This window comes from Schistocerca americana, chromosome 8 (genome assembly GCF_021461395.2).
Source record: "Schistocerca americana isolate TAMUIC-IGC-003095 chromosome 8, iqSchAmer2.1, whole genome shotgun sequence".
In the NCBI taxonomy this organism is placed as follows: Eukaryota; Metazoa; Arthropoda; class Insecta; order Orthoptera; family Acrididae; genus Schistocerca; species Schistocerca americana.
Window position 1 is genome coordinate 158,798,636 of NC_060126.1, and position 21,561 is coordinate 158,820,196.

The window sequence follows — 21,561 nt, forward strand, 5'->3', positions numbered from 1 at the left end:
CACAAGTCCAATACAGTCCTGGTTGTCATAGTTCACTTCATAAAGGCAGTGTAAGATGATAGTAGGTACCGAATGGGAAACTGAGAGTGAGCTAGCTGTGAGGTGTCCTCATATTGGGTTGTTATGGAATTTCTTATGATCAGTCTGTGATATCTGCAGCTTCCCTTTCAGAGGTGTGCCTTCCAGATGTGTGCAATGTTACGCATATCAGTATGTCTGTTTCTTCCATTTTCATGTTCACAGGGGTTACTAAATTTTTGTTTGACTATTATTTTATCCCATAGGATTACATTGTATGTACATTTAATACAGTGAACATCAACAATATAAAACATTCAGTTTCTCACATTTATTAAAGAGCAACACAACTGTATTTAAGTTTTCTTAGATGAAGAATTATATAGAACATTATTTAGAGATCGAATTTATTAGGCAGAATAGTAGGAGAATATATATTGTAATGAAAAGTCAAGCTATATATTTTGCACTTAGCACAATTCAGTCATTGCTAACAAGACAGAAGGATGTATATGTGGTAAAGACCTGGAGACACTGGCGAGATTCAGACAGATTATATAATTCCCAAGATAGAGATTTAGACACCAGAACTTAAACTGGAAAACATTTCCAGAGATAGACATTGACTCTAACCATAATTTATTGATTGTGAATTTTAGATTAAAGCTAAATAAATTCCTGAAAGGTAGGAAATTAAGGTAATGAGATGTTAGGAAGTTAAGGTAATGAGAAGTTGATAAACTGAAAGAAACAGAGGTTGTTGAAAGTTTCAAAGGGAGTTTTTGACAAAATTGACTCGAAAGAGAAAGGAATAGAATAGAAGATAAATGGGTAGCTTTGAAAGCCGAAGACAAGGCTTAGTACAAAAGTCATATTAAATGTGACTGAACAGAAAATATAAAAAGGCAATAAATGTAACAGGCAAAATGGGATACATGTATCTAAAACCTGGGACTGACAAGAAGTTCAAAATGGAAGAACAGGAAAGACTAAAGGAGAAATGCAGAGTTGTAGAAGTAAGGATGTTTATGGACAACGTAGATGACAGATGTAGAAAAATGGAAAGAATCTTTGGAGAAAAGAGAAACAATTGTATGGATTTTGAGAGCACAGTGAAGGAGAAAGAAGAAAATGCTGAAAAATGAAATGAATATATAGAAAGACTATACAAAGCAAGAAACATGAAGAGAAAAATTTGACAGAGCACAAAAAGACATAAGTCGAAACAAGGCACCAGGTGTAGATCACATTAGAATTATTAATTAGAATTATTAATATCCATGGAAGAGTGAACCATGACAAAACTGTTCCATCTGAGCACTGGCTATATGAGGCAGTTGAAATACTCTCAGACTTCTAGAAGAATGTAATAATCCTGACTGAGCAAGGTGGTGCAGTGCTTAACACACTGGACTCACATTTGGGAGGATGACAGTTCAAACATTTGTCCAGCCATCCTGATTTAGGTTTTCCCTGATTTCCCTAAACTGCTTCAGGCAAATGCTGGGATGGTTCCTTTGAAAGGGCACAGCAACTTTCTTGCCCATCCTTCCCTAATCTGATGGGACCGATGTTTCCACCATTTGGTCCCCTCCCCCTGATCAGCCATCCAATAATCCTGATACAAAAGATGGCAGGTCCATATATTATTAAACCACCAATTTAACAAGTCATGATTGCAAATTACAAACAAAAAATAGTTTGCAGAGTAGTGGATACACTGGTAGACACCAGCCAGGGAGAGACCAGATTGGATTCCAGAAGAATGTAAAAGCTTGCAAGCCAATACTGACCCTTCCAGTTGTCTTAGAAAATACATTGAAGAAAGATTGTTAGCATATTTACTGGTTTACATTCTTTGTAATCACCCCAAGTTATCAAGGATAAAATACAGGCAGTAAAAATCTGTTTACAGCTCGTACAGAAACCAGACAGCAGCTTAAGACAGCTTTTGTTGGTTGTGTTACACAGCTTCGATAAGTCATAGGAATGACGTATTGTAACACATGAAGCTGGTGAATAACTTATTTTTAACTGTATGACCAGTTTCAGTCACATGTCAAAATATAACGTAATATACCTTTGACAGCTGTTTTATGATATACATGTGACACATGTTATTAACAAAAGCTTTACTGAAAAATGATCTCTGACTGAAACTGATGGTACAATTAAAAAAAAGTTATTCAGCAGCTTTGCTTCTTACACTATGTCATTTATACTGCAAAAGTTGAAGGCCACACACACACCTCTTTTTTCCCACTGAGCAATTAGTAAAGCTAAAAAATGAGTAATTGGATGGAACTGATAGTATCTTGAAAAAATATTATAATATGAACATCAGCAAAGGATATGAGTAATGGAATGAAGTTAAACTGAATCACGTGATAACGAGGGATTACATTATGAAATGAGACACTAAAAGTAGTAGACCAGTTTTGTTACGAGGGCTTGTTGAAAAGTAGTGCCTCTCAATTTTTATGTGAAAATGGTTAAAGCTTTTTAAATGATACAATTGTTTTAAACAGTCTACATATTTATTCTTTATGTCTTCATATTTATTTCTCAACATATTCACCCTAGTGGTGAACACATTTCTCCCAACTAGAGACTACTCTCATTGCAGAATGTTTCACTTTCTTGATGGAGCCAAAACCCCACATCTGCTTGCATCGCTTCATCACTATCAAAGAGAAGTCCTCAAAGGTGTTCATTCAATTTTTGAAACGGATCAAAATTAGATGAACCATATCAGGACTGTGTGGAAGATGATCGATGACAGCAAGCCAGAGGCATTGGATTGTTTTTTGTTTATTTATACACGTTCACAACAGAACAAGTTTCGTGCAGTTGAGTAGGTGCAGGTGGTCTTGAGGTTCACCACACTCACACAGTGCATCCCCTGAGAATTATCCCCATTTCTTCATGTTCACTTACACCAAGATACTCCAGCTCTCAGTCTATTGAAGATTTTCCACATCTCATGTGGGAGGTGATCTAGTGTGGGAGGTGATGACCTGATGACCTGCAGCAAGTTCTTATTTTGGGTAGTCCCAGTATTTCTCTGATGATAAGCTATGCCAGAGTTGTATCTGATGGTTTGCAGGTGTTGTCGGAATTGGTTGCATAGTCCAGAGGAAACTTTTCCTCAATTTGAGTCTTTCTGGTTGATGTTCTCCTCCTAACAGGGGGTGTCTTTGGTCCATCTCGTGCTTCTTTCTTTCTATTTCAGCAGCCTTTCTCCTTTGGATGTCTGGAGGTGCTTCGTCCATGAGGTAGTAGATTTTGTTAACAGGGGTTGCCCACAAGCACCCGGTTACAGTTCATCTTGTTTCATTAAGTGCAATATGTACCTGTTTGGCATGGCTGGAGTTCTGCCATACAGGTGCTGCATACTCAGCAGTGGAGAAGCACAAAGAAAGGGCAGATGTACGGAGGACATGTGGATGTACTCCCCAGTTGTTGCTGGTCAGTTTCCTAATAATGTTATTCCTAGCACAGATTTTCATTTTTGTATCTGTGCAGTGTTCTTTGAAGGTGAGGGAATGGTCCAAAATCACTCCAAAGTATTTTGGGGTGTCACAATGGGTTAGCAGTTGATCTCTCCAGGTTATTCTCAGTTTCCTCTGAACCTCTCCGTTCTGTAAGTTGAATGCACACACTAGTGTTTTTGAGGGGATTGGCTTCAGGTAGATGCTATCATAATAGTAAGATAGTGCCTTAAGACCTGTTGTGAGTTTTCCTTCCACCTCCTCAAAAGTTCAACCATGTACAGCAAGTGCTGTGTCATCTGCATAAATGAACAATCTTGTGATAGGACTAACTGGCTGGTCATTAGTGTAACTATTATACAACAGCGGGGCTAGCACACTTTCTCTGTGTCCTCCATCAGCTCCTCTTGTTTTGTAGAGTAACAAAGAAATGTCTGTTCTGTAGTAGACATATCATAAACTGTGTTAGTTAGGTGTAAGTCTTTTGTGGTGGCATAAATCTTTGTTAAAAGTTTCCTGTGATTGACGGTGTCATATGCGGCAGTAAGATCAGCAAAAGGGACACTGGTGATCTGCACATGTTCATATCCATCTTCTATGTGTTGTGTCAAGTTCAAGATCTGTCCACAACAAGACCTCTGAGAGTGGAAATCCGATTGTTCTCTGATCAGTGTTTGGTCAACTTGGTCAGAGGTTTGATTCAGGACCATCCTCTCTAAAACGTTATATAGATGGCATAGGAGTGATATCGGTCAGAAATTTTTTATATCTGTTGGCTGTTTCCCAGGTTTCAGTAGGGCCACAACTTTGGTTTTCCTCCAGATCTTTGGTATTTGCAATCTTGAGACACAGGTGTTCTTCATATCTAGGATCCACTTCTTGGTTGCTGGTCCAAACATTTTTATTTGTTCCATACTCAAGTCATCTAATCCAGCAGCTTTATTGTTCTTTGTTGAGCATGAGCATATAGCATTTCTAATTCTTCCAGTGAGAAAGGTGTGCCAGTATAGTTATTCTCCTCAGTATTTCTCTGGATCTTTGGAGTTACAGAGTTTGGATTGTTGCAGATGTTGCAATGCTCATGTGCGGTCTGACATTCTCATGCTGAAGGAGAGAATCTCTGTGGGTGGACAAACTCTTTGAATTCAAAACTCAATTAGAGCTCACTGTTTCTCACGCACTGACATAGTTATGTTACACACCGCCATATTACACACTGAATTCAAAATCCTATAGTGGCAGAGGGCTGCAAATATGTAGACATGAATAATAAAGATGTAGAATGTTCATTTTATTTTTAAAAAACTTTCAGCATTTACACATTAAAAATTGAGAGGCATTACTTTTCAGCATGTCCTCAAATTTTGGTTGAAAAATAACTTATGAAGGCAGAAGTAAAGAGGATGTAAAATGCAGATTTTCAATAGCAAGAAAAGCATTGAAAAGTATTCTAACACCTAATATCAATCTAAGAGTTAGGAAGACTTTTTAGATATTATTTGTTTGGAGTGTAGCCTTACACGAAAGTGAAACATAGTTAATAAAAATGTTTGTTTCATACAGAACTGCTGTGTCAGACTGATGAGGTGCTCAAGTTTGATGCAGCTAAGAGAGTCATCTGCCAGTAGCAGAATAATGAAGAGAAGTTTTAATTTACAGTAAAGAATAATCACACTTGGCTTCATGTGACTGGACCAGTACACCAACTGGAAAGCAAATGGCATAGCTTATAAGGATGATTCGCCAGTAAACTACAGTGATAGTTCTGTTCTCTTGTTTCACACAATGCCTTGAGACAAAGGGACGTGTCAGAAATTTAATGGATTTGCAACACAAGGCATTGAGGAAGAGAAACTGTTAAATAATAATTATGACTCACGAGTTTAATTTCAAGATATAGATTTAGAATGCAAAATTACTTCAGCGCAAAACATAAATCACAAAAGAATGTAGTTATAAACACATCTATAAAATTCTGCTTATATCATCAACTGTTGAAATACCCACTACCTACTGTAATACATATTGGTAGTTACTGGCACAGTGATTTCTGGATAGACTGAAGAGATTTCTTCAATATCATTCCATATGCTGTAATAATGTGATGTTTTAAATTCTGTTGGGTCACTGCAATTTATGCATAGATTTTGCCTTTGAGTTATACCAAAGAAAAAATAGTCCAGTGACATCAAATCAGATAAACATGGAGGCCAGCTGACATTGCCTTCACATCCCGTCTGATGAGTTATTTCCTAACCCCAAAGTTACTAGTAAGCCAGGCACCCATCACACTGTTACCACACACCTCTACATATTTTAAGTTGCATTTTCTCTGGGAGAGATGGTGGCACTTTGGTAGGAAATGATATTTTATCTGTTAAGGTTTATTCTGTGAAGTTCATAAATGTAGCATCACCAGTAGAGAGAATTCTTTTAGGAAAGGGTTTGTTGTCCTGATATCACATCAAAACCGAGTGACAGAATTCCGTGTGTGTTTTGCTGTTCCACTGGTTAATCTTCTGGTGAAGTGACACATGATACAAGTGGATGCTGTTTGTGCTCAAAATGTGGACAACACTGGATTGACTTGTATCAGAGGCACTCGCTATTTCTGTGGAGCTAACTTGTAGATAATGAGCAATAGCTGCCAGAACATCTATTTTGTTCACTCTGCTTGTTGCAGGCTTGCTCTATATCCTCTGTTTAGTATTTCAGTCCCCTTCCAATAAAAATTTTTCGCACATTCACTGAAATGTCATACTTGGTGGACATCATCCTGGAACAGAGGAGATATTGTATTTAATTGATGAAAGGAGAAAATAAAAACAAATGAAGTAAATGAAGCAGGCAAAAAGGAATACAAATGTCTCAAAAATGAGATCGACAGGAAGTAGACAACATTCCATTAGAACTACTGATAGCCTCAGGAGAGCCAGCCATGACAAAACTCTTCCATCCGGTGAGCAATATGTATGAGACAGGTGAAATATCCTCAGACTTCAAGAAAAATATAATAATTCCAATCCCAAAGAAAGCAGGTGTTGACAGGTGTGAAAATTACCAAACTATCAGTTTAATAAGTCATGGCTGCAAAATACTAACACAAATTCTTTACAGATGAATGGAAAAACTGGTAGAAGCTGATCTTGGGGAAGATCAGGTTGGATTCTGTAGAAATGTTGGAACACATGAGGCAATACTGACCCTATGACTTATCTTAGAAAATAGATTAAGGAAAGGCAAATCTGCATTTCTAGCATTTGTAGACTTAGAGAAAGCTTTTGACAATCTTCATTGGAATACTCTCTTTCAAATTCTGAAGGCGGAGGGGGTAAAATACAGGGAGCGAAAGGCCATTTACAATTTGTACAGAAACCAGATGGCAGTTATAAGAGTCGAGGGACAGGAAAAGGAAGCAGTCATTGAGAAGGAATAGAGACAGGATTGTAGCCTATCCCTAATGCTATTCCATTTGTATATTGAGCAAGCAATAAAGGAAACGAAAGAAAAATTAGGAGTAGGAATTAAAATCCATGGAGAAGAAATAAGATCTTTGAGGTTTGCTGATGGCATTGAAACTCTGTCAGAGACAGCAAAGGACTTGGAAGAGCAGTTGAACAGAATGGACAGTGTCTTGAAAGGAGGATATAAGATGAACATCAACAAGAGTAAAATGAGGATAATGGGATGTAGTTGAATTAAATCAGTTGATGCTGAAGGAATTAGATTAGGAAATGAGACTCTTAAAGTAGTAGATGAATTTTGCTATTTGGGAAGCAAAATAGATGATAATGGTCGAAGTAGAGATTGTATAAAATGTAGACTGGCAATGGAAAGGAAAGCATTTCTGAAGAAGAGAAATTTGTTAACATCGAGTGTAGATTTAAGTGTCAGGGAGTCCTTTCTGAAAGTATTTGTATGGAATGTAGCCTTGTATGGAAGTGAAACATGGTCAATAAATTGTTTAGGCAAGAAGAGAATAGAAGATTTGAAATGTGAGGCTACAGAAGAATGCTGAAGAGTACATGGGTAGATCATGTAACTCATGAGGAGGTACTGAATAGAACTGGAGAGAAGAGGAATCCGTGGCATAACTTGACTAGGAGGAGGAATTGGTTGATATGACACATTCTGAGGCATCAAGGGATCAGCAATTTAGTACTGGAGGGAAGTGTGGAGTGTAAAAATTGTAGAGGAAGACCAAGAGATGAATACACTAAGCAGATTCAGAAGGATGTAGGTTGCTGTAGCTACTCAGAGATGAAGAAGCTTGCACAGGCCATTGGTCAGGATACCTTTGTGCATATAACTCAGCTGTTCTCTTCACCTTCCTTCTGTATTCTCGGTAGAGAAGTCGCATATCTATTGTCGCTTGATTTGTGAAAGATATTTATTTTTTCAAACTGACCAGTATTTGACACACATGTATCACATAGAATGAAAGCTTTGTTCTTCTGTACCTTTTTAATAACATTATTTGGGTGGTGGAACATTCTGTTTCCCCCTTATCCAAAGTGCCATATTTCCTTATTTGAGTATATAACCATGGACATTTGTATAAAACAGCAATCAATTTCACATTCAAAACAGATAAATCATAAGTTCTAAATACAGTAATTACTCTGAAACTACTAATTGGGTTTTGATGAATCTGTCGATGATACTAACAGTGGAAAAAACCATAGTTCCATTTGAGAAAATGGAATTGATACCAGTATCTTTGTAATTAACCCTTGAGTGGGCATGCTGACTTTTGTAACATATGTGCCACATGGCATACTTTGTACATGTGTAAAGAATAGGTGTCTTTATGATACCAGGGTAAAAAAAGTAAGAGGAAAATCATTGTTTAATCTTAGTCTGATTAAATAACAATAAAATAAACGTACATAATATGCATTTAAGTGCTGTTTAATTAAACAACAAAGAAATAAATTTTCATTACACAACTCTGTTACCATGGACAGATGTTAGTCCACAGCAATTACAAACTCGAAGCATTAAACAGTGCAGCTGCATCAGATCCCATCCAACTGCATATTCGACAGCTTGTTATCTCATGGACAACTGTCTCATTGTGGGATTGTGCTGCTAGCTCATAATGTGGGTCATTTTCCTGGATGGATTGTAAATTTTTTCTGACCTAGCTTGCTTGATATATTATATTACTGCTGCTTGCTTGGACATATAACAACATAATTTATAACTGTGTTTGCTGAAACAGTAATGAAGGAATAGGTATGGTCTCACAATGGTGAAGCAACAACGGAACTGTGAAAAACAATTTTATTTGTCTGTGGCATGCTTTATACATAATCGTGCCCACTTGAGGGTTAATATAGCTATGAAAAGAGACTTTACTCTCCCATAATTCATCTAATTGAAAACAGTATTACAAATCTTAAATGGTTCCAGAAATATTTAAGGTGAATAGCTTGGCTGAATCATCCCGTCTTTTACACTTACTCTCACACAACCACATTTTGTAACTTTTTTGAAATTAAAAGAAGACAGAAAGAGCAAGTTGGCCTTTCGGTAAGGCACTGTACTTGCATTCAGGAAGAGCAATTCACATCTGACCATCCACATTTAGGTTCTCTGTGTTTTCTCCACACTGCTTAAAGCAGATGCCAAGACAGCTCGTTTGATAAGGGAATGGAATGAAATGATCATCTGGCATTGGTCATTGGGTTTCGCAGCCTGGGGAAGTTTGACCGCCAAGTTGCAAGTCTTTTTTAGTTGACACCACATTGGATGACTGGGGTGTTGATGATGAAATGATGATCAGGACAACAACATAACAAGCAAACCCCGCACAGAGAAAATCTCCGATGCAGCCAGGAATCTAACCCTGGCCCTTTGCATGGCAGTCAGACACACTAACCACTCAGCTAAGGAGAATTTCCTTCCAAGCCTTAGCCATTTCATTTCTTATGGCATGGTTACTAGCAAGACCCTGGCCCATAATCTTCCTTTGTTCTTTTATAAAATGGATTTCCTATATCATGTTTCATTCTTCTTCTCATCTTTTTTCTTTTCTTTTTTTCCTCTCAATGTCTACTATTTGGCAACTGTACATAAAATTTTATATTTGTGTAATAAGACTGCTGGAGTAATATTGACTCCCTGTACTCTCCTCACGGGAACTTTGGTGAGATTTAAGTGGTTGACTGGAAGATGTTTGAAACAATATATTGTGATGGACTTTTATTCTGTAAGAGCTTTGTGTGAAACACACTTTTATGCAGAATAAGGATAGAGATGTAATTGTGTATATTTGACCACTGTTTGAAACACTCACTTACTTTAAGCAAAATAGTTTTAAAACATTAAGTGACCATTAGTTTCATTTTTTCTTCATTTCAATGTTTCTCTTTTATGATGACAAATAGATGCTGTATCCTTAGCAGCATTCCTAAGATATAGATTAAAAGCTAGCTTATGTTTCTCTTTTACATTTCAGATATGCAAAAATATTGTTGGAATCCACACTATTACTGGAACACATTTCTCTATTGTAGAAGAGGCTGAAACTGCAAATATAATCAACAATGAGCTAGAGAAGTCAAATAAACTTTGATACTAATACAGTCATCAGTTTATTTAGTATGTGTACAATCATTTGACAGCTTCAACAATTGCAGTCATAATGATGTTAATGAGATATGTATTTGCTTTGAGTAAAGGCATGTTACCAATAACTGGTGTGCCTTCATTATTATTTATATTAAACAGATTGTACCTTACCTAATGCACACCAGAAAGCTAAAAGACTGTTTTAGATCAGTCACCCATTATCACATATCATGATCATGTCAAAACAACCTTTCGATTACCATTTCTCTGTAAAGTGATGGCTCTTAAATTACAGAATATTAAATCACTATTGTATATTGTAAACTCATGCCGTTACTTTAAAATACAATTCTGAAACAGTAATAACAGGTTTGTTTTATTTTTCCATTGAACCACTCTGAGATAAACAATTCATGGTAAGATATCAAAATGAAACTGTACTGTATAGTGTTGCCAACAAATGTGCAAAGTGATCTGTAATTATTTTTCGAGAACTGTAGGCACTCATCCACACATGGCATTAATTTTATCATGTTTGTGACATCACATTAACAAGTGCACCACCAATGGGATAAGATATAAATATACACAAATTGTATTCCTTAACTTAGTTATATGTGATAATTCACATCGTAACTGCCTTTTAACAGCTGCTAAGATCAGAATGTGTCTTCTTCCATTTAAGCTGTGAGTTTGTTTGCATTAGGGCTAGTCACTTTTCTTTGTTATCTGTCTGTACTGAATCTCTCCTTCTGTCCTATATTGTCCATCAGCAGTTCAATATGTTTCTGCCTGGGTCTTTCCCTGCTGTTCCATTCATTCAGTACTTCACATATTGCCATTTTAGTCAACATAGAGTCAGCATTTTATGGCAGCATCAAATTTAGAAAGCTTTAGTTCTTTTCGACAATGTTCCCTGTGTCCTGGTCTCAATCCTATACAACAGCATACTCCATTCAAATATTTTGATTGTTCTCATCTTCTTGAATGCATTACTAATTCAATTTAAATTTTGCTTTTGTTCCTATCATCAGGTGTGCATCCGCATAAACAAATTTTTGTACAGTTTCCAATAGTGTCTTAGTCAAAATAATTTTTTACTAACAATGAAACTTTTGATTTAGTTTTGTTTAGCTGTAAGCTACTACATAATTAACAGAAAAATGTATGTTATCAAGTGCCAGTAGACTTCCAGATACTTATTATCTGTGCCCTTTTTTTTTTTCTCCTTAATCATGAATAATGCTATTTGTCTCTTGACTCATGAATAATAAAAAATGGAAAGATTTTTGACAAATTATGTGTTTTCCAATTTTTACAGTCAAACAGTTCTGTAGCGCAGTAGCAGTCACAGTGCCTTAGTCTAGCACTGCATTAAATATTTGTGAAATTCTTAAAATTGGTATATCTTGTGCACAAACATAATCATCAACTAACAGTGAAGATGTTCTTGTATCAGATATGCTGTAAATTAAAGGGTATATTAATTGAGCCACAGAAAGTCAGCTTCATAGACATATTTTGTCTAAAATAGAGTCAATGGAGAAAAAGTTAAGCCTCTCAAATATTGCATGATTGGTCAGATCCTCTTGATGAGTTCATGTACTCCACCAGACAAATTTTGAAGGACCTACATGCACCCAGGTCTATCGACAGTAATGTTACTACATAACAGAAATGTCTATTGTAGCTCTAAGAAATTATCTGATAAGCACTGATGAATTTCAAACCACACTCTACAAATGAATCATACAGCAGAGATGCTGTGTCGCACTATCCTTTTCATAATATTGCTACATTCCACCATGGATTTTCTATTATTCGATGTTGTACAAATGAGTCATTAGATGTAATTCATAATTTTCCACTATTTCAACTTTTTTTCTATTGTAGATCAAGTACCAGGTACAGAGATGTGAAGTAATAATATTGTTCAGTTGTGATAGATAACAAAATGAAATGTGTATCTTTTCTTGGAGCAGCATGAATAATACCATCAATTGTCTTTCGAACAGTGCAGTGGACAATTTGTGGTGTTATGACTCATAATAGATGATGTGGCACTCAGATGGGCACAGGAGCATAGGTATGTGAGATGAATATGTCAGAGAATCATTGCTAGTAGTAGGTCCTAGAAAAATAATTGCTATGGATTTTTGAATATTAAATAATACAGTCTGAAAAAAAGAAAGGAAAAAAGAAAAAAAATGTTAATGTTATTGTCACCTATTGTAAAGGCTTCGGCAATGGCCTTGCTGCAGTGAATACACTGGTGCCCGCCAGATCACCGAAGCTAAGTGCTGCTCAACCCACCCTTCTGCACAGGTGTAAAAATTCACGTTAGGCAACCTGAGTTGTAGCAGCCAGGTTGCTTTTTGGCATTGTTGTGCTCACTGTCCTCAACTTATTGTGCAGATTCTGTATGCATACAATCTGAATTGCATTTTCTGTTCTGATGGTGGTCTCTTTTATGTAATCATCATCAGCATTACCCGATTGAAACAAAATCAAAGTACACATTGTTATTTGAGTTTCTTCATAAGGAAAATGAAAAATTGTGACAAACCTGTAATATTTCGTGTTCTTGTCTTGTATCTGAATTTTAGTACAGGCAGCTTTGTATCCTAGTCTCTCTGACTGATGTCCAAGTACAGAGACTGTATCTGTCAATGTCTTATTCAGATATTCCATGGCTCCATTCATCTGAGAATTGCAAACAGATGTCATCCTGTGAACAATGTTGCATTGTAAAATTACTTCTGATACCTGACAGACTAAGTATACTGCCAAACAAGAAAAGCAAATCACACAGATGGCATGGTCAGATGTCAATGTGACTTCATACATATACACACCATTGATGGGTATGAGTTGCAATTCTCTGTGACAGGTAAAATAGCTACTACTTTCCCACAAATACAGCTGGGAGTAAATAAATTTTATGAGGAACAGTTAACGTGAATTGAGAAGAATTACCTTATGACTGAGAAAGGGTGCCATGAAATCAAGTACTCCATCAATAAAATTTAACCCTGTTTATTATTGTAAGACAGACCATTCACTTGTTGTTATGATCAGTATTCTTTATACTGACTGACAAGCCAGAAGAATCTACCAAGATGATTGGGAATATGGCCACTAAGGCTCAAGAGGAATTACAATCAAATGGAACAGAAATAAGTGCTTGTCATCCCAGCTCATTCATTACCAGACAGACTAAGTACACTGCCCGACAAAAAGTGACGCACACAGGTGGCATTTTCAGATGTCAATGTGACTTCATACATGTACACACTATTGATGGATATGAATTGCAATTCTCTGTGAAAGGTAAAATGGTTATAGATGTGTAGGGCATTTGAATGTGACAGTGATGCAGTATTGGACTGCATGGGTATGTAAGAGCAGGTGTACTCATTGTCAAGGTTCTGGTCAACCCCATTTGACCACCACAAGGAAGAATCACCATATAATGCATCAAGAACATCATAACCCCTTCACAAAAATAAGTAATGGACTCCTTGATACATCGTGTGTCATCATGCACCACTGGTCAAATACCAGTGGCAGCAGGTGGAATAGGGAAATACAACCCCATACATACGCTGCCATTAACATAACAAATGACTGTGCTTCAAATAGTGCCTTAATTAGGAAGCTTTGCATTGTGTTCAGTGATAAATCATGGTTCTGTGCCACACTGGATAAAGATTGTTGGTAAGTACAGCAATGGCCTGGGGAGAGGTCCCATTCTTTCATAGTTTAGGAGAAGCATAGCAGTGTTACTGTCGTCATCGTGACATGGGGAACCATCAGGTATGGCTCCAGGCCTTGAGTGTGTGATGTTCACATGCTTTATTTCTTTGTTGATGGTCCACAGTGTTGACATACAGCGTTGCTATACTGGCTTAAAAAAGGGAGGGGGGTGGCAATTCAACACAGACTACTTTACATGATGTAGCCAACAGGCGCACATTTGTGTTTCACAGTTCTTTACTTTCACAGTTAAATGGCCAGGTCACTATTGCTTAACTTTCGATGCACTTCATTAATAGTTTGCAGGAAAACATCCACATACTGCTACAATAGTTTACTGTTGAACATCTACAAGCAACGAAAGCCAAACCACACATTTCACTTGAAGAATAAAAAGGTATGTGTGGAACAGACACTTATCATTATGGGTTTCTTGTCTGAAATTCAACCATGGGCTGACAGTCTGGTGACCAAAAATCAGGCCCTTATATATACTCACAATAATAGGCACTGAAACTATAGATTGTTTGATGTTTAATTTACAGAAATTACAATTAAAACTTTACTCATTAAATTAACTGAATACATCGAAAAATTGGTTCTTTTTAACAGTTTCTTCTACTACAAGAGTTAGGCCGAATTATTTGTTTAAATGATGAAATTAACAGATATTGTTATGCAAACAATACTTTTGACAAAACTGTTAATTACTTTGGAATTAATTAAGGGATAGCTTTGCTAACACATTTTTGAATAGATCCAAATAGATCCTTTAAGGATACTATTTGTTGTTCAAATGTTTATAATTAGTACAGAATTTATATTTGTTTATAAGTCAACAATAGAATTTAAGTTGTGAAACAATTACTGATTTCATTCTATAACAAAAGATACTAACTAGGCATAATCAAAATAAATTAGAAAATCAATTACGTACATAAAACTAAGCACAAAATTAGACCTGGTGTTATATTCTTTAAAACTGAGGGCCAGTCTTTCTGTTTTATGAAAATGCAGATTATACTCACGTATGGTTCAAATGGCTCTAAGCACTATGCAACTTAACATCTGAGGACATCTGTCCCCTAGACTTACAAATACTTACACCCAACTAACCTAAGGACATCACACACATCCATGCCCAAGGCAGGATTTGAACCTGCAACTGCACCAGCAGCATGGTTCTGAACTGAAGCACCTAGAACCGCTCGGCCACAGTGGCCGGCATACTCATGTAAGTTAATGGTAATTAGTTAAAAGTGAAAAAAATTAATTTTAAGGAGGCAGATGGCAAAACGAGAATGGAAGTAAAATAATCTCAGCTTGCTTAGTCACAAGTGGTACTGATCGAGGATACTCTGATAGTACAATAGTATGTTATGAACATCCCGTGTCCTCATGTCTTACATCTCATGAAAAAGTATGTATAGTCATTGGGATTGACAAGGGTATGGGCCCTCAATATGGGTAGCTTAAAATACAAGCAGGTAAAAAATTTTATAATATTTTATACAGGCAACATTAGGGCTCTTGTGGCTTAGACTATGGGGGCGTCTGCCAGTCTAGGTAATAGTAGAATGAGAAAACAGGAATAGTGAGAGAAGGCAGTTTACATATGGATTAGTTAGTGACCAGTCAAGAACAGAGCCAGAAACAGATGGCTCAAGACATCTACTGAGTAAGAAGGCTAAAAGACAAGAGAGTCAGAAACAAATGGCATGAAGAAATATGCTGTGTAACTCAAGACATCTACTGAGTAAGAAGGCTAAAAGACAAGAGAGTCAGAAACAAATGGCATGAAGAAATATGCTGTGTAACAGAGTTGAACCGGTTTTGACAGCAAAGTAATGGAAATGGTGGTGTCTGGTGACGCCACAGTTGTACCTAGCACATTGTCACTGTGCGAACTTAAACTGCTAACCTGGCTGAAAGGCATGTGCAGGAATTCAGAATAAAATTTTGTAACAGAATTGTAAAATTTACCCAGACTGTCTGGGCATCCTACTCACAATTGTGATGTAATTTTTCAGCAGGACAATGCTTGTACACACATAGCAAAGGTCTCTATGAACTGTGGGCATAATGTTGAGGTACGCCAGTGGCAAGAAAGTTCCCCAGATCTGTCCCCAATAGAAAATGTGTGGGACCAGCATGGATGTCAACTTCACCCCATTACCAGTATCCAGAGTACAAGAACCAGTTACAATAGTTGTGGGCTAACTTGCCTCAGCATAGGATAGTATGGCATTGTGACATCCTTCGCAAGTAGAGCAATGCCTGAATCCAGATCAGAGGGTGTGCACCATTCTGACAAATGGCTTCATATTGTCAAGTAATTTGCAAATTTGACTTAGTTTTGTATTCACCTAAGTAACAACACATACCCACTCAATTAATGAAGTTTCACTTTGTTTCCTGTACACCCCCTCCCCCCCCTCCCCCCCCCCTCCCCATCTCCCCGCCCCCCCCCCCCCCTTCCCCCTTCGAGTGATTTGCATGTTTTGCAGGCAGTGTGTTTTAACAATCATCAGATCATTTGGGATTTGAGGAGACACTTATAGTATCTAAAGCAGGTACCTACATCTACACCTATACTCTCCAAACCACCATAAGGTGCATGTCAGAGGGTATCCCATGGCATCAATTATTAGGGTTTCTTCCTGTTCCATTCATGTCTGGAGCACAGGAAGAATGATTGTCTGAACGCCTTTGTGCATGCAGTAATTGTTCTAATCTTATCTTCACAACCACTATGTGAGTGATACATAGAGTAATCATTTGAACCCAATTCTTGAAACTTTGTTAATAGACTTTCTCAGGATGGTTTATGTATATCTTCAAGAGTCTGTCAGTTCAGCTCCTTCAGTATCTCTATGACACTCTCCCATGAATTAAACAAGCCTGTGACTATTCATGCTGTCCTCCTCAATATACTGTGTTAGTCCTATCTGGTATGGGTCACACACATTTGAGCAATATTCTAGAACTGGTCACACGAGTGATTTGTAAGCAACCTCCTTTGTCGAGTGATTGGATTTCCCCAGTATTCTACCAATAAACCAAAGTCTACCACCTGCTTTACCCATGACTGAACCTATGTGATCATTCCATTTCATATCCCTTCAAAGTGTTACATCCAGGTATTTGTATGAGTTGAGCGATTAAAACATATGACTCATTGATATTATAGTCATAGGATACTACATGTTTTTCATTTTCTGAAGTGCACAATTTTGCCTTTCTTAACATTTACAGCAAGCTGCCAATCTCTGCATCACATTGAAATCTCTTGAAGATCTGACTGAATATTTATGAATATAATGAAAATAATCAATTTTTGACAATATAATGTAATTCGATAGGTACAAAATCTTGTCACCAATCTGTGGCAGGAGAACACGCACTTACAAACGTTTAACTTATGCAAGCTTTAGGAGCCAGTGGCAACTTCTTCCATTAGCAGAGCTGAAGGGGAAGGAAGAGGGGTGAAGAAAAACGACTCGAGAGGTTTAGGAAAAAGATAGCAGTTCGGAAAAATCACCCAGAAACCTGGGCCTGGGGAGACTTACCTACAGGATGAGAAAGAAAGGCATCTTACAGCTTCTCTGAGATAGTACTTCATTGTAGGTAACTGCATCATCTGAAAAAAGCCTGATTCAACTATTAATATTGCATGCAATGTCATTAATATACAACAGGAACAGCAAGGGTCCCAAGACACTTCTTTCCTGGGGCACACACAAAGTTACTTCTACATATGACAATGACTCTCCAACCAAGATAACACGTCATTCCTAGCAAAAAGTCCTAAATCCACTCACAAATTTCACTTTGTAACAGAACATCCTCCTCAAGCAGTACTTTTCCTCAACAGTATTTGTCGATACCAGTATTATTTTTCGAATTTTGGACAGGTCAATATTATCTCAGTTGCTTCTCTGAAAACTTTCAAGCTAAAATTTATGAAAAGGAATAACGTTATAAAATATTTTAGTTTCAGTGCTGTAAATGTACATACTAGTTCTGAACGTACAATTAATTTCTTTTTAATAATGGAATGAAAAATAGTAGAAATTCATCTGTTAAGACAAGTTATAAATCCTTTGGAATATTGTTATTTCCACAGAGTGTGGGAGTCATAAGCTTTTCTCTGATGTTATTGGATGTATTTTTGTGTGAACAATGTAATTTCAGCTTTGTTAATGTGAAAAATCATAATTACTGTATGATAAACTAAACTGTTGGAAAATATATTTACTTAAAAAAATGCTGCAACAACAATCTTCAGACTTATTTAGTACAAACTAACAGGAGGACCTGATGTGAGATTTTCAGCTTCAAGAATCAGACCCCTAGACAAGAAGAACTGGAGCCATCTCAACATGATAAGGCAAGTAAATTAGAAAGTTTATTGTAATCTTCACTCCTCTCAAATCTTCGTAAGAGACTTTGCTTATTAATTACTTGGAGTGGACATTGTTTAATGTGGACAATAGATGGAAGTAGGAAGAGGTGGGGGGAGATTACAACTTGATACCCCATAAGATCATACTTTTGACAATAAGAGTAGGTACAGTACTGAGTCAAATTCTTTTCAGAAATTGAGAAATACTGAATCCTCCTAGCTGCCTTAATACAAAGCTTTTGGTATGTCATGTGAGAAAACTGTGAGTTGGGTTTCACATAACAGATTTTTTTCAAAATCCATGTTGGTTTACATTGAAGAGGTCATCCTGTTCAAGATACCTCATTATGTTTGACCTCTGAATATGTTCTATGATTCCACAGCAAATTGATGTCAAGTATACTCCACAATAATTTTGTGGACCACTTCTGCTACCCTTCATGAAGACAGGTGTGACCTGTGCCTTTTTCCAAGAACTGGGCACTGTTTTGTGTTTGAGGGATTTATGATAGATTATAGTTAGAAGATGGGCTAACTCAGCCGAAAATTCAGTATAGAATATAATTGGGATTCCATTGGCCATGGAGCTTCATTCAGCTTTAACAATTTCAGCTGTTTCTCAACACCACAGATGCTAATACTTATTTCATTCATCTTTTTGGTGGTACAAGTATTAAATTGGGGCAGTTCTCCTGGCTTTTTCTTTGTACAGGAACATTTGGAAACAGAGTTAAGCATTTCTGCTTTTGCTTTGCTGCCCTCAACTTCAGTTCTTGCCTCATTCACTAGGGACTGGATAGTAACTTCATGGCAAACTTTACACATGACCTGAACTGCTTTGGGTTCTGTGACAGATAACTTGACAGTGTTCTGCTATGGTAGTCAATGAAGGCATCAGACATTGCTCTCTTGGCAGCCAAAAGCATTTCATTCAGCATCTCTCTATCTGTGGCCCTATGCTATATTTTACATCTATTATGAAGTAATCTCTGTTTCTTTAGGAATTTCTTTACAGTGGATGAATACCACTGAAGTTTACTCTCATTATGAATTTTCTACTGGGTACATACACTGAAGTGCCAAAGAAATTGGTATAGGCATGTGTATTCAAATACAGAGATGTGTAAACAGGCAGATATAGTGCTGCAGTCGGCAACACCTATATAAGACAACAACAAGTGCCTGGTGCAGTTGTTAGATCAGTTACTGCTGCAACAATGGTAAGTTATTAAGATTTAAGTGAGTTCGAATGTTGTGATATAGCTGGCACACAAGTGATGGGGCACAGCATCCACAAGGTAGCGATGAAGTGGGGAGTTTCCCATATAACCATTCCATAAATATCAGGAATCCGGTAAAACATGAAATCTCAACATCGCTGCGGCTGCAGAAAGATCCTGGAGGAACAAGACCAATGATGACTGGAGAAAATTTTTCAACATGACAGAAGTGCAACCCTTCCACAAATTGCTTCATATTTTATTGCTGGGCCATTACCAAGTGTGAGCATGTGAATCACTGATATGGGCTTTTGGAGCCAAAGCCCACTCGTGTACCCTTGATGGCTATATGACACAAAGCTTTATGCCTTTCCTGGGCCCATCAATACCGACATTGGACTGTTGATAACTGGAAACATTTTGCCTGGTCAGATGAATCTAGTTTCAAATTGTATCGAGTGGATTATTGTGTTCGGATATGGAGACAACATCATGAATCCATGGACCCTGGATGTCAGCAAGAGACTGTTCAAGCCGGTGGATGCTCTGTAATAGAGTGGGGCATGTGCAGGTGGAGTGATATGCGACCCCTGATATGTCTGGATACAACTCTGATGAGCGACATACATGTAAGCATCCTGTCTCATCATATGAATCCATTCATGTCCATTGTGCATTCTGATGGACTTGGTCAGTTCCAGCAGGACAATGCAACACCCCACAAATCCACAACAGCTATAGAGTGGCTACAGGAACACTCTTCTGAGTTTAAACACTTCCACTGGCCACCAAAATTGCCAGATTTGCAGATGAGCATATCTGGGATGCCTTGTGATGTGCTGTTCAGGACTCTTATGGAGAGCCCTGCAGGATTCATTGTGTCAGTTCCCTCCAGCACTACTTCAGATATTAGTTGAGTCCATGCCACATCATGTTGCTTGTGGGGGCCCTACATGATAATAGGCAGATATACCTGTTTTTTGGCTCTTCAGTGTATCTACCCAGCACATGGACAACTATTATTTTAATCTTGAACCAGAGTTCCTCTTATGCTGCTGCCCTGTGCTGGATGAAAGATTCAAGTTACTCATTGAGATGTGACACTACTGACTTTTTTAACTAGTTTACTGAACATATACATCTTTCTGCTCGTTTTAGTTGTCCTTTGGTAATGATTGTTGCCACAACTGCATCATAGGCACTGATACCAGCTTCACTCCATTTCAACTATGAATGTATGAAGAGACCAGTTTTGGTGCGGACAACCTCAAAGAGGTCAGGCCTATTTGTTGCCAATAGAGCCAATATATTTCCATCATTCTTCTAGGTAGTTTTCAGAGAAGGCATTGAGTAAACTTTCACAGGATGCCTTAGCATTCCCACCAATAACAAAGCTTCCAAATTAATTGTTGGACGGTTAAAGATTCCACCAATGGTTGCAGCATGATTGGAGAACTTACATACAAACAAATTGAGGTTTTCTCTAAAGTTTTTGGTCACATTAGGAGATGAGTCTGGTGGTCGATAGAAGGACTGCATTATCATATTATGCCCAACCCCGATACTGAGTCTTGTTCAAACAATCTCACATGCAGCTTCAATTTGTATCTCAGTGCATCTGAGTTTCTTGTCTATTGCAACAAATACACCACTTCCATTTCCCATTTGCCTTTCCTTTCAAGATACAGTTAAATGTTCACCAAAAAGCTCCCTGCTAGCAATTTCAGGTTTCATCCAGCTTTCTGTACGTAGTATTACATGAGCTTCACTGCTTTCTATGAGTGCTTCAAATTGTGGCACTTTGTTGCAGATGATTTGGCAATTAACTATTAGCATTTTAATACTCTTACCAGTGGGAGGCTTTTTTTCTGTCTTACGCTGATACTTCTGGGTTTCCTACAGCTATTGTTATCTGGATTGGAGGAAGAGGTACCTAATCAAAAAGAACCTTGTGTGCACCGCTCACACAGTCGGCTTCTTTATTTGCAGTGTCTGATGTGTAGTGCACACCTGTCCCGTTTAGGGTGACCCTGTAGTTCTCTACTGTACAGCCTAAGTCCACGAAATCGTAACCTAGCTTGTCACAGAACCTTTG

The 21,561-nt window shown here is 37.5% G+C and overlaps 1 protein-coding gene across 2 annotated transcripts in view; it reads left to right on the plus strand.

Annotated features, from left to right (window-relative positions):
* Positions 1–10,448, plus strand: part of LOC124545218 (fatty acid synthase-like) — a 435,708-nt gene extending 425,260 nt beyond the window's left edge. For both annotated transcript variants that reach the window (XM_047124086.1, XM_047124089.1), the window contains exon 37: positions 9,973–10,448. In XM_047124086.1, the coding sequence (XP_046980042.1) occupies positions 9,973–10,089 (117 nt within the window). In that variant the 3' untranslated portion in view covers positions 10,090–10,448. The remainder of the gene's footprint in view (positions 1–9,972) is intronic.
* The last annotated feature ends 11,113 nt before the right edge of the window (positions 10,449–21,561 follow it).